We start from the raw sequence: 14,542 nt of genomic DNA, 5'->3' as shown, positions 1-14,542 counted from the left end.
TGTGTCTTAGAAAAGTCAGTTGTACGTCATATCAAAAATGTTTTTCCTCCGGAGCCTGACTTAGCTCATTAAACCAGATTTCCCAGAAGTAAATTTTTCCAAATATTGGACCCCTGAGTTTTTCACATGTAAATATTTTCTTTCATCAATTAACAGATACATAAATAATGCCAGTACAGTATTCTTAGTATAGACCCGTAAATTAGCTGGAAATAAATTTTAAGACATTCTTAGTGAAGTCTGTAAATCAGTGAATGCGGATATATTTTTATCATGTTTCCTTTAGGTCGATAACTTATTTAATTCATTTAAAAGTGCAATTAAAAGAGTTGATTAAATTGTTAAGGGAGTTTTTCCTTACGGTATCACAGGTAATATACATGTTTAATACAATATGGTCAAATGTATTTCATGAATAGCAACTGATTTTGCTATGTGTCCAGATAAGGGACAAATTTCTTTAATAAAACATTAGATACCACTCTGCCATCTGGAGAAAAAAGGTGGGTGATGATTGTGCCAGGTTTGAGTTATCTAGTAAGTTATTAAAGTGCTTTCGATTGCACGACGATGGTAGGACGTAGAACGTAATGACATCACTAAAAGTCATCTGCGTATGCAAAAATGTTAAGGTCACCTCGTCGAGCAGATTCCGGAACGCAATTTGTCCAAATCTACGTATGCAGAGAACATACGACGTCAGGTAGGACGGTCACGCATGAACGATTCCATTCTTGCATCCCGTCGTAGCACAAATCGAAAGCTCTCTATTATTTCAGAGGGCCTCTTCTAGTCAGCTTTGTACTGAAAGAATTACACTTTTTAAATATGGTATAAAAATTAAATAAAATCCTCTGCAGTTTTTTCCTGCATTTGGAGTCTCAGCTTTCAGATGCCAGCCTCAATTATATATTTACTTCTACAGTGCAAGGAAAGTATTATAAAAAAATAAAACATGGTTTGAGGTTAATCAGAGAGAGTAGTTTAAATACGAGGATGATTGTATTTGTATTACGGTACCTCATAAATATTTAACAGCAAACTCTCCACATACAAAATCCATTTCAATGCGTGCGCGTAAAATTACAGTTTGCATACCATTAATGCTGGCACGCAGGGGTGTGGTAGTCAATTTTTAGCAGCACTTTTTTTCCTGTGTACATGTAAATTTAGTATGCACAAGGAAGCAGTCGAAACTACCGCACTGCATACTGAGTGGAACTGACCAATGAAATATTGTTATTACCTAATTAATATTTATGAGGTATAGTAAATACAGTTCCAAGCTTGTATTAAGGTAAAGATAGATCTTAAACTGGAGAACCCATCTCATTTTTTAATTGATAACAATTGTTTCCTGAATTAGTGTAAGATCCTGAAAAGTAGTTGGTGATTAAAAACAGAACAGATTTTTAGTTAAAAATTCATTCAGGAACTAAGATACTACAGAGAAACATGAGTTTCTATCTCAAAATTCTATTAATCAAATAAACCATGTAAGTAAGTAACTGATTTTATTGTAATGAAGATACTGATAACCAATGTCTTTCTTTGGACATGTATATTTAATAGCTTGAGAAGTTTATCTTGATGATGTTGGTTAGAATGTCCTCATATTTCAGAACCACCTTCAATCATATATGCACCAGTATAGACAGTTATCAGTACATCAATAATCAACAACTGATGTTGAATAAGTTTATTAAACAAAAAAAGTGTTAACTGGTTACCTACTACTAACATAAATCATGTGTGTTTCAATTGAAGAATTGTATTTTATATATAAGCATGGGTAGTCTCACCATGTTCACAGAATAGGATTAACTACAGTATTATATACACTGGTGTTCAGGTACAGGGAAATGTTTCTGTTTAATTACGAGAAAAATAAATATATAAGGACTGAACCAATGTCCCTGGTATTTGAAGATGGGCACAATGACCAACATTCCACAATTCCCCTTGTTATAATTATATCATATTATATTCATGACATTTCTAAAGCTATATACTGGAGTTGTGATATTAACTATTTCTTGGATAATAATTTTTATAGTAAATTTCACACAAGTGTTTAACTACAGTACTTTAGTTACCCAAAATATGCATTAATATGTAAACAACTCTAATTTACGTAAGTTTTTAAGGCAGTCCTTTTTTAAAAACCAGCTAATAGCACTAACGGACACAGCATTCCAGTACGAGTCATCACATAATTTTAATTGCAACATGTGACAACAATGAACAATTTTAAATCACAGAATAATCAATTTTTGAAGAACTTTCAAGATAGCTACAACTTGATAAGTTTTGGAAGGCGGAACTTCGGAGGTGTCTTCTTCAAAAGAATTCCTGTATTTTCCTTAATTTGTCCATTAAAAACATTTGCTGCCCTCAACTTAGAACCAAGGCACCAGCAGCATAACTTACAGAGCTGTCATCTTTGGACTTGCATTGATTCGATTGTGCATAGCTCAAGAATTTGAAGGACATTCCATTCTGACCACCTCGTCGTGATTTTATATCCTCCACCGCCTGAAGTAAAAAAAAAAAAAACCTAAATCAATATTTATTGAAACAAAGTAAACTAATTTAAGGTGCAATGAGAACAAAAATACAGTTATTCGGATTGGTAAGGGGGCCCCCCCCCCACTCCCAACCGATCAGAAAGATCAGATCAGTAAGTATAGTGTAGGAATTTTCATTCAGAGCATTCAGGGGTCCCTAGTTGGAAGAAGTCATTTTCAGAAGATCTACATTGGCTGACCCAGGAATTCGAAATAGAGGGTTGGGGGGGGGGGGAGCCAGGAAGAGGAAAAAAGACATTTTATGATTGTGGCACCGCTAGATGGCTGGAAATAACACAATCAGACAAATTTTAGAAAATAATTGTCCCCCATTTTTTTTTTTTCATTTTAAAAACTTTAGGGCTTGTCCCCCTCCCTTTGAATCCCCACTGATCTGCAGTGGTTAATGACTTTTGTTAACACATTACATTTTTATTATGCACACAGTGATACACATCGGCACTGACTTCCACGAGACAATTGTTAATAAAATACTGGAAACATGCAAATATTATGAATTTTAGGAAGATAGGTTATTTTCTAGTTTGGATCTGATGTATGTGAATGAAGCTTTGTCGCTCTCAAGTGTCCACTGTTGCACAGAACGTTCAAACAGTCAGCTAATGATAGTGTGAGCACAGTAAACAGTTCATGGTGTGCCAGAGCTGAGGGATCATCTCCAGATGTGACCAGCCCGCTGCGCCCCAGAGAGCACTACAAGTGGACAGCTGGAGGGCAGTGGTTCCATCTAGGTTTTAGATACTTTTAAAATTCAAACATGTACTGTATTTATTTTTAAAAAAATATATAGGACACTAAAATAAGCACTTGGTAATGCACCATCAACCGAAGCACACATTTATTTCCCCGTTTTTTTTTTTTCATTTTAAAAACTTTAGGGCTTGTCCCCCTCCCTTTGAATCCCCACTGATCTGCAGTGGTTAATGACTTTTGTTAACACATTACATTTTTATTATACACACAGTGATACACATCGGCACTGACTTCCACGAGACAATTGTTAATAAAATACTGGAAACATGCAAATATTATGAATTTTAGGAAGATAGGTTATTTTCTAGTTTGGATCTGATGTATGTGAATGAAGCTTTGTCGCTCTCAAGTGTCCACTGTTGCACAGAACGTTCAAACAGTCAGCTAATGATAGTGTGAGCACAGTAAACAGTTCATGGTGTGCCAGAGCTGAGGGATCATCTCCAGATGTGACCAGCCCGCTGCGCCCCAGAGAGCACTACAAGTGGACAGCTGGAGGGCAGTGGTTCCATCTAGGTTTTAGATACTTTTAAAATTCAAACATGTACTGTATTTATTTTTAAAAAAATATATAGGACACTAAAATAAGCACTTGGTAATGCACCATCAACCGAAGCACACATTTATCCAGATGCTGGACAGCCGGTGACTAGCGCCAGCATAGAATAAAACATCAAGAATTTGAAAATTGTCCCTCTATAGCCACATATGTTTAGCATGTTTGTACTTTTCCTTTTCCTCTAATCCCTTCATTATTACAGTTTGTATGGGGCTGCTAGCAATGAGCAAACCATCAAATCAACTTACATTTAGAAGTACTGCAATTGGGTGGCGGCCACAGATTGTATTTGAATACTTCTTTAAGTAGTCATGGAAACCATGAGCATCGAGTGATGATATTATATCCATACCCTAACAAGAAAATACAAAAATAATAATAAAATATCATATTATTTTGTTTCCTTCTAGATTTAGTTGGAAATTAAATTACCTCTGTGAAAAAAATATTAGATGGGTTAATTTAGCTAAAAGAAAATATGCTTTTCATTGTGTTTGCAATATACAGATGAATGTTGGACATGCCTAAATATGGTCATGATGACATCACATCATGACCATATATAGGCACATCATGACTATATATGGGCATACAACCATTTTTGTCAATGAAAATTTGATAATCTCGACAGAAAAGAGTGAATGTGTGATCAAAGGTGCCGAAGACAGACTGTTCCACTATATTTTAGGGTTGTTTTTCAACTTTTCTCACATAGAATAAGCAATTTAGTCATTATATTTAGGTAAGACATCCCTAAATAACACATGCTTAGATAATACACATTAAAACGCAGGCATATAAAACCGACAAAATAGGAAAAAAAACTCCACAAAATTTAGAAAAATTTGAAAAAAAAGTGGTGCTGAAAAACATTTAAAAATGGTATTGCACTGAAATGGAGTAGGCCTAAATTTAAAAGCATTAGTCAGAGCCACCATGCAGTGCAAAAGGAGATAGAATGAATACCGGGGATGAATGAGGGGCCTGGGGATCAAGAGTGAAATTAATAACAATATTGATAATAGACCCTTTTATTTAACAGACAAGCGAGATACGGTAATGGGCTATTGAAAAAAAACGAGCGGTTTTGCATTTATACTCCTGGTATTCATTCTACCTCCTAAGTGCAAAAAAAAAAAAGCTAGAAAGTTAAGAAAATAGGGACGTCCTGAGTTTTTTGTGTTTTTGATATCGGAAATCGGGACGATCCCAATTAAATCGGGATGGTTGCCAGGTCTGTTAGCGGTGTGCAATGTATTGAGATTTTGTTTACTCAGGCAGTTGTTACGGTTTACCGTAAAGTATTTTGATAGCATGCATAATACCTCAAAGAATTGCTCAAATTTGCATAAAATCTGTACGGAATTCAGGCCTTATTTTTTTTATACTTATGGGTTATGAAAAATGTGTAGAGAATACCTTCCCCCAAGTAATAATGGAATGTTCCACTCGAAATAAAAAATACAACAATAAATGTTACAATTATAAAAAGCCATACCAACTAAAAATAGGCAGGACTTTTTGAATAATAATAAGATAATTAAATACTCACCATTCTATCTAGTGCTTCTATAGATTTGTGAATTGACTTGTAAGAATCGTCATAAAATTTATAATCAAAACGATGACCTGCAAAATATACAGTAACATTAACATTCTTTTAATTAAACCCAATCATATATTTTTTTAGACATGTGGAACATGATCCCATAATTAAGGAGTAAATGCAAGTACACAGGTTTTTTGAATTATTTGATTATTTTTTTAAAATTATTTGGTACGATCTAAATAAATTTATGCTATCAACTAAAATATTAATTATTAATTAACTTACAGTATTTGAATTAAATATATTTTAAACATTGCAATAATATACTACTTTTTAATAAAATTTTAATCTTATTGCTTTGAAATGAAAAATTAATACAATACAAACCACCTAGGTCTTGACTGGCTTTACTCCTTGACTATTTTCTCATTAACAACTTAGATATTGTGAGTATTTTTGCACAGATAGCAAATTAAAATTTAAAGTTTTAATACATTCTGTCTAATTACATTTCTTCAATAAATTATTGATTGCTACAGAATTATTATTGATTGCTACAGAATTTGTTTCTGTAGTTAAAATATGTTTTTCATACCCCAATGGCAGAAGTCGGACGAAACAATAAAAAGATTCTGGGGGTCTTCAAGGTACTGGCTGAACAGGCGTCCATACCGTTGCTCATTCTTCCAGTCCAAGGAACCTACTAACACAGGTACAATTGTGAACATATCCCGTTTCCTGCAAAAGAAAATAAATATATGCGAGATAAATAATACAATATGGTAAAAAAAAATAGGTTTATGTTGTCCAAGCTCAACTTATTCAAAATCTTAACATCTAGTACCATCAGTTTTTGGCAATTTCAGTACAGAAATAAATTGCAGGGTCACTGCTAATTGGGGATATGATTCAACACACGCCACTAAGCGCAAGCTCAGTGGCCTAGTAGTTATACTAGGCTAGTTATATGGCGGTCGTGGGTTCTATTCCTACCCTAACTACTTGAGATTTTTTCGCATTTACAACGTACTGTGCAATTAGTACGACAACACATCAAGCAGGGCAACACATCATTCACAAGAAATCTCCGAATGCAAACACCATTGTATTAAGTTTCTAACCAAGGAATATTCAATGAACAACCAAATTTATGTCTTCTTCCCCTATAAACCTAAGTTTGTTTGCAAGTACTGAATAGAAAGAAAGATTTAGCTTTCCTCTTTACCTTTCCATAACCTTGGCAATATATGGTAGGTGCATCTCTATGCTATGTTCCGCTTCATCGGTTCGTATGTGCATCCAATCAAAACCGCCGGTTGCATGCAGTATATCATTCACTATGAAACAAATTAACAGTAAAGCCCTAAAGACTATCAAATTTTATTTGATAAAAAAGTGTGACATGCCTATATATGGTCATGATGACATCACATCCTGACCATATATAGGCACATCATGACTTTATATGGGCATACAACAGTTTCTTGGAAATTTGATAATTTGGACAGAGCTTAACATAATTAGAAATTAACTTGATTTATTCCATTAATCTTTGCTGCTATTGTATACAAATTTCATTTGACAAAAGCATGTGACATTGTCTAAATATGGTCCTCATGACATCACATCGCGTTTGACAAATTTTAAATAAAGTATCAATGAGAATGAATGAATAAATTAAAACATATAATAAAATAATAAATAATTATCAGGTTTTTTATATGTTTACTATTTATGAATGTTTAATTGTCCAGTGCCTTTTTTGGTACTTTCTATTTATTTTTTTGCCTGTTTAATGCAATTTAGTTCTTAGTACAATGTTATATTTGGCAAGGCTTACCTAAACCTTTGTATTGTTTTTATTTGCATGTTTGACAAATTTTAAATAAAGTATCCATGAGAATGAATGAATAAATTAAATCACATCATAACCATATATAGGCACATAATAACTATATATGGGCATACAACAGTGTTGCATGCAAAGCCTGAACATATATTCCGTACAACAACAGTCTCTTAAATATGATAGGAGATTCGTCACTTACTTTCTTTGTCGACTTTTAGATTGTATAAAGGTGTTTGGTAATAACTAGTTTGTGTGAGAGCACATCCACGTAGAGCATAATGATGCGAAGGACCAAGAATAAACACACGTTTACTGAAATATATAGAAAATATCAATATAATCATTAATTGACTCATCAATCAATCTAGTAAAGGATAGCACACACTGCGTCGGTACTGACAAATCAGAGTGCCACGAATGGTCAGCAAACTGGAATAGTTAGGGAAGTGCCTACATGGTGCACGAAAATATTTCTCGCTGTACAGTCAGCCACCGTTGTGTGCAAGGTTTAAGAGAACAAGCACTTAAACTATTAAACACATTAACTGTCATGCCTCCAATTATCCAAGTGTAGTATTCAAACAATCAATTTACATTAAATGCATTATGTGTAATGTTACACATGCCGGGGTAAAGGTACCATTCTATTTCTATCTGTATGAGTACTGTAGCTAAAATAGATTCCTCCCGGTAGCCATACAGGTTCAGACTACACACATTTGAAGTAGTTGGAACAGGTAAACCAAGCGGTGAGGCTTAGCGGCCCGGTCCACTGGAATCCCAAGGCTTTACTCTACAATGGAGCTAAATTCATCACACACTCACTGATGTGTGGAGAATACACATGTGGGAACTGCACTTACATATGTGTTGGATCTACTTGCTTGTAAGCGTGTGCACCACAGGCACCACAGTACGTAAACCCTGCATGTCTGAAACAAAAAAAAATTAAAAAGTATAAAAATATGTGTCAAATAATTGTATTATATCTGTATTTAAAATAGTTGTGTACCCATACTATACTGAACGATTACCTGAAGATTGAACCTGTTTAGATTATTTGTTACAAGTAAATTTTGTGAGTGTGTTTTGTCAATATTATTACAATCTTTTATATTTCTGCTTGAAACAAATAATTATATAATCACAAATATAAACAATAATAAACAATACATAAATCCTAATCATACTTATAAATCAGATTTCCACCATTTTCAGGTATGTTTGAAATGTTAATAATACAAAAAAAAAAACACCCACCAAAGTGATTGTACAGGTAAATATGACAAAATCAATTAAATTCTTGTAAAAAGTGAATTACAAAAATAAGGTGCATCCTACAATTGACTGTACTGAATTTCATTTCAGGCTCTGTTTCTTGTACAGGCTATCAGGTAACACTTAGATCTATTAACAAAGTTGAAGCAAGATTAATAAGGAATGGACAAGAAATTCCTTAAACCGAACACATTTACACCCACACATTATACATACAGCCAGCTCTCTAGGAAGGCCCCTATCTTGGCAGCTGCATGCTAGACACCTGGATGCCTGTGGCAGTGAACATGTGAATACTGCACCACCTAGAGCCTTTAGGGGCCTACACTGTGGTTGACGATTGAAATAAAAAATATCTAGGAATTTATAAGTGATTTTTACTTACAGTAGGGATGCAAGGTGCTAAGAAAGTGAAATAAGAGAAAGGAGAAATGCAAAATATGGCATGATGATTTAGCCAGTAGTGAAAAGATGAGCTTTAAGGAGCTTTCTCAGTATTAGAAAATAGTGACATGAGGGAAGAGGAATTTACGTAGAGAAACAGCATTAAAACCTGATCATTTATGGGAACGATGATCTAAATCAGGCAAAAACCAAGGAGTGGAGAGAACAAGAAGAAGCTTTATTAGACATGAGAGAAGTGGTTTGGTATCCTGTACCACTGGATAATAGTGGATAGTTACAGTTAGCTGTATTAATTGCTCCCTACCCACATATTTAGATAAGCACCTAAAGAGATATAAATGGGAAATACATTACTATTATACTACAAAATACAGTTCCAGTAGAATAGACCATTATAAACTGTTCCCTGATTTGACTTAAGTTACATAATAAATAACCTTTAACTTTTGGTTTATAAAATTGACCGTACTAGATTACTCAATATGAAAAAAGGCCAAAGAGCACCTGTGTATTTTCGCCACCAAAACGGCTGCATTATCACGCCAAAAAAAAGTCATCGCACCAAGACAAAACAAAAATATATACTACTTATAGCAGTATCATTGCATGATATCTAATTTCAAATGAAATCTTTTAATGGACTCAACACCTTGAAGACTCATCTAAATTTAAATATATGCTATAATTTTACAATTAGAACTTTATGATTGAGTATTTAAGTGGCAATTTGAGTGATGAATTGGTGTTAATCTTGAATTTAAGGATCAAACTATAATTATAAAACTCTACAGTAAAGTAAAAGCCTTCCTCTTCATGGAAGAAAACCATAAATTATAATTAGATAAATGAGCATATTGTTGATCATGACCCTTATGAGAGTTCCTGTGAATATTTTCAACAGATGGAATATATGAATAAACCATAAATATAATGCAGGTATGTTGAATTGCTACTAAAATTACATCTTACACCCTTTATAGCCTAACTATTGATTACCATTATCATAACATCCATCCTGACTGAATGACAGTCATGTTAACATCAATCAGAGAAGAGCTACACATCAACACAGATGAATATATCATTAGCATAATGTATGCTGTCTGTAAGATACTTGTAGACACACTACGAGTCACTTAACTATAATAATTTGTAATGATAATCGAAAGTAATATTTATTGAAGAATGAATAAGAAATTCAATGAAGTAGACAATCAAGTTTACTAAATTTATTTATAAACAAATGAAATTTTAACTCAGAGAAGAATTTGTTCCTTTGTTCCAATAGTGGAGTAAACCTGTGGTGGCACCAGTGGGTGGGAGGGCATTTGCTGACCGAGGTGCAAACGATCCCTTGGTTTAGACCCCCATTCGGACATGTTGGACCCCCTATCAGCAAATTTCTGGAGCACCAATGGAGTAGAGGTCGGTTTAGTAGCTTAATGGTCAATGGAAAAAATTTTTACAAAGCACTAAATCAATTGACTAACTGATCGACTGACTGATTGAATGAATGATTAATCGAAACTGATAAATTGATTGCCTGATTGATCATGATTGAATGACTGATTGAGTGCTTATATTGATTGATTGATTGACTGACTGCCTGACTGACTAACTAACTCACTGATTGATTGATCATCTAACTGATTGAATGACTGCCTAACTGATTGATTGTCTGATTGACATACTGACTAATTGATCATCTAACTGACTGACTGCTTAACTGATTGATTGCTCAACTGATTAATTGCTTTTAATTGACTGATTACCTAAATGATTGACTAATTTACTAATACTGACTGACTCACTGATTCTGGTTGATTGATTGAATTGATGTAAAAGAATTGTTATGTTTTTACAGTAAAATATTTAGCTACAGCATAATCGTAAATGTGACATGATTATTGATGTTAATTACATGATTACTGATGACATCACTAAAGCCCAAATAGCATGCAAAATGCTTTGCATAATTGCTTACTGTACAAGACAATATATCTGGGAATATTGTATTACATTTAAGAGATGTTTATGTGAGAAGATGCTATTTGTTGGTTTTCGAGAGAATTGTACACCAGGGGAAGATGGCTAAAGTTTATAGAAAATCTTAATACAGTAATTAACTACAGACCAAAATTGCTGGCTGACTGGCTATATATTTTTAGACTGCATGTAGGAGTTATATTATTTCTTCATATAATTAAGGCTGCCTTCTTGGTTAGAACAAATCAAAAGGAAATTATTAAACTTCCATTTCTAACATAGGCTTAGCCAGCGAGCCGTCCGTTTTGGTCTATGAATGAGAATAAAATATGTTGGTATTTATAAAAGCACTCTACACACTTACTTGGCAGAAAACCATACTAAATGGAGATTAAAGCAATTTAATAACAGAGCAACATATATATTGATAAAACAGAGCAGAATGTCAAAAATTGATTATGATATATCCCTGTGATTCAGGAAACTATAAACTATTATAAAAATTTCTTTTTCTTCTCTTTCCATTCTTTAAACTTATTGGAAAGTATAGAGCAGAAAGGAATATCAGTCCTTAATTGTCATTGTAATATCAACAAACATTACACTTCATTGCCTTGGACCTTGGCTGTTGGTGTACTAGTGTGATAGATGCTGGTTGCTGACAATAAATCATAAAATTAAAATTAAATTAAAGGGACAGTAGTTAATCTTTACAGAGGCTTGCTGACTATTTCTGTAAAACTAAGAGACGCCCAGGAACCTTATGTATCAGGAAAACCTACAGTACTGAGACAAGCAGTTTAGTTTAACCAGGTTAGTTTTACCGAGATGAAAAGTCCAATGTGAACATGCGTCTCAATTAGACTTCTTGAGTCAATCGAATGTTACTCAATGCATTTGTCACATATTAGTGCATCAATAGTTGATTTTCATGGCTCAGTTAGTTTTACCATTTCTCGCAGTAAAACTAACCGACTCAAAAAATACAAGTGCGGACAGCGGTAAGATTTACCCATTGGCCTCTATAAATTTATGTCCAGTGCGATTGCAGATTTTGACTTACGGTGCAATAATAGCCCTGGCAGGTGCATGGTGGCTGTCAGCGTTATTTAACCAGTCCTCCAATTCTGATGATAAAGCACGACCTGCAACAAAATATAAAAATATACATATCCATGTTGAAAAATGCACTCCCGAACCTCTACCTATGTGGCTCGAAAAGAAAAAACACATTTGCCCTGCCACAGAAAAATAGGTGCTCGGAGGTGGCAATCGGCACAGTGGTCTCCTAGAGATAGACGCAGGCATGACAAGCAATAGAAAAAAGGGAGAGGGGGCTGTTTGTTGACAAATTAATCGAATAAGAAAGGAAAAGAAATGACTCAAGTTTGACTTGAACTATTGAGCATTTATTGTTATCATTATTGGGCCTTTGTAACAAAAAATTTAATTTTATCTATTAAAAATAAAGAGAACAAAAAAGTATGCCCTCCAATAGACAAAAAATAAAGAAACTTTGTCTGCAGAACTCTACTATGCTATTGTCAACTACATTACAATTCACAAAAAAAATTCATATCTCTAAACTGTTGACAAATATATATATATATATTTTTTTTAAATGTAAGAATTGCATAGCATTTTAATTAATTGCAACCACGTTAATAAGGAATCTCAATTATCTAAAACATTTTCAAAGATTCCATATGGGTTTTAATTCAATCAGATACAGTATGCGACATGGCTAAATATAGTATGGTCATCATGACATCACATCATGACCACATATAGGCGCCTCATGACTATATACTTTTTGTCAAATTAAAATTGATAATCTGGACATGGAGCTTTTAAAATCTCTGTAACAGACTATCAAATTTTATTTGACAAAAACATGTGAAATGACTAAATATGGACATGATGACATCACATCATGGCCATTGGTGGGTTGGTGGCGCCAGTGTGGTGGCTCTTGGATAGATTTGGGAAGAGGGAGTGAGCCTGCTCCAAACAAGATCTGACAATATTCGGGCAGAGGACAACTAGCAGGAGGGGTCAGCCCTGATGGACACTAGATTAACACTGGGCAAATGGGGGCCATTTTAAGCTGTTCTCGGAAGTTTTAAAATATGCAATTTGTAAAAAATATATTTTTTTTTTCGTGTTCGGCTCCAATGAGTTTTGGTCGATGGGGGACGGCCTGAGCAAACAGGGCCTTTAAATTCCTTCCTTCATAAAGACAAATGCTTTTAATGTTTTTTTATTTGGAATTTGATATATTTACTTGACTGTAAAACAAATGATATATTAACATGAAATAAATAACGCATACGCAGTCTTACTTTAATAAACTAGCAATATTGGCCAAGTAAATTTATCGATTCTGGTTAAATGTATGTGTGAGTTTCAGCACTCAAAATTTGTGTCGCCCAAAGCCGCTGTGCCCAAGCTTACCACGGCACTTATTTGCTGAGGTTAAATTAATGAATGAACTGTACCATGGCATGAATCCACGGTGTACGAAAATCAAATCTTCCCCAAACGTTTAAGTGTTTATAGTCATGTTAAATTACATGAATTTGACCAAACAAATTTTTGTAATCAACAACACACGATCGAATATTAAACGGCAAATCACTGTACATGGAGAATCAACAAATTGGATGAATGAATTTTTTTGAACAGTTTACGACAGGGAGGTTTGACGTTTGTAAATAAGTATGCTATTATAATTTTACAGTTCTTATTAAACGTAATTAAATTTGCTACAGCAGTATGTATTGTAATCATTAAATAGATTATTGAATCATAGTGATTGAATCATAATCATAGTCATTAGCTAGAAATAAGTCTATTTGCATTCTTTTCACTGTTTGTTTTATGCTCTCTGCATCCATACTTCAGAATCATAGACACATACAGCATATTTCTTTCAAATTATCTGCCAATGTTGTTTTTGTAGCAACAACATGGAAAAATGTGTTTGAATAATACATTAAAAAAATATTTGTTTTGTCTACTTTTTATGATTAAATCTTACAGAAAATACACGCATATTTCAATATTTGTTGTTTACTTCTTGCTTCATAGCATACTACATAGAGTTTGGATGGGGTGCTCTCCAAAACGTGGTCTTTTTCCTCGATGTCCTTATTATAGGCCTTATTATACGCAAATTATAGTCTAGTTGCTGTTCCAATAAATTGTAAATTTCATCATGAAAATTAAAACATCCCACGAATTTTACTTGGTTTATAGTCTAGTTGCTGTTCCAATAAATTGTAAATTTCATCATGAAAATTAAAACGTCCCACGAATTTTACTTGGTTTAGGCTAGGTTAGGCCTAAAAAAGTTCATGACCCCGCTCAAACATTCCACCACGACTGATTCGGCCAATTTCATTCAGAAGGAAATTAACATCTGAGGCTGATGATTTTTTCTACTTCTTTCTAATCCTTCACATATTGAATGCAAATTTTTACACAAGCATGTCGAACATTAATAAATTTGCATTCTTAATTTTTGAAAAATGCTGATCATGTAAAATGTGAAAATTAAAGAATAAACTAGGCCT

The 14,542-nt window shown here is 33.8% G+C and overlaps 1 protein-coding gene across 1 annotated transcript; it reads right to left on the bottom strand.

Annotated features, from left to right (window-relative positions):
* Positions 1 to 1,658: 1,658 nt before the first annotated feature.
* Positions 1,659 to 12,112, bottom strand: LOC117116056 (protein MEMO1-like; the record flags this gene model as incomplete). The annotated part of the gene is given in 8 exon segments (XM_033259997.1): positions 1,659 to 2,535; positions 4,149 to 4,253; positions 5,453 to 5,529; positions 6,045 to 6,187; positions 6,675 to 6,786; positions 7,498 to 7,610; positions 8,162 to 8,230; positions 12,031 to 12,112. Coding segments are annotated over 8 exon segments (842 nt in total), but the record flags the coding sequence as incomplete, so codon positions are not given.
* Between the last annotated feature and the right edge of the window lie 2,430 nt (positions 12,113 to 14,542).

The sequence above is a fragment of the Anneissia japonica genome, unplaced genomic scaffold (genome assembly GCF_011630105.1).
Source record: "Anneissia japonica isolate Jap-2015-1 unplaced genomic scaffold, ASM1163010v1 scaffold287743_len2803612_cov181, whole genome shotgun sequence".
Lineage (NCBI taxonomy): Eukaryota > Metazoa > Echinodermata > Crinoidea > Comatulida > Comatulidae > Anneissia > Anneissia japonica.
The sequence above is the reverse complement of the archived record's forward strand: the minus strand, read 5'-3'. Positions and strand labels throughout refer to the sequence as shown.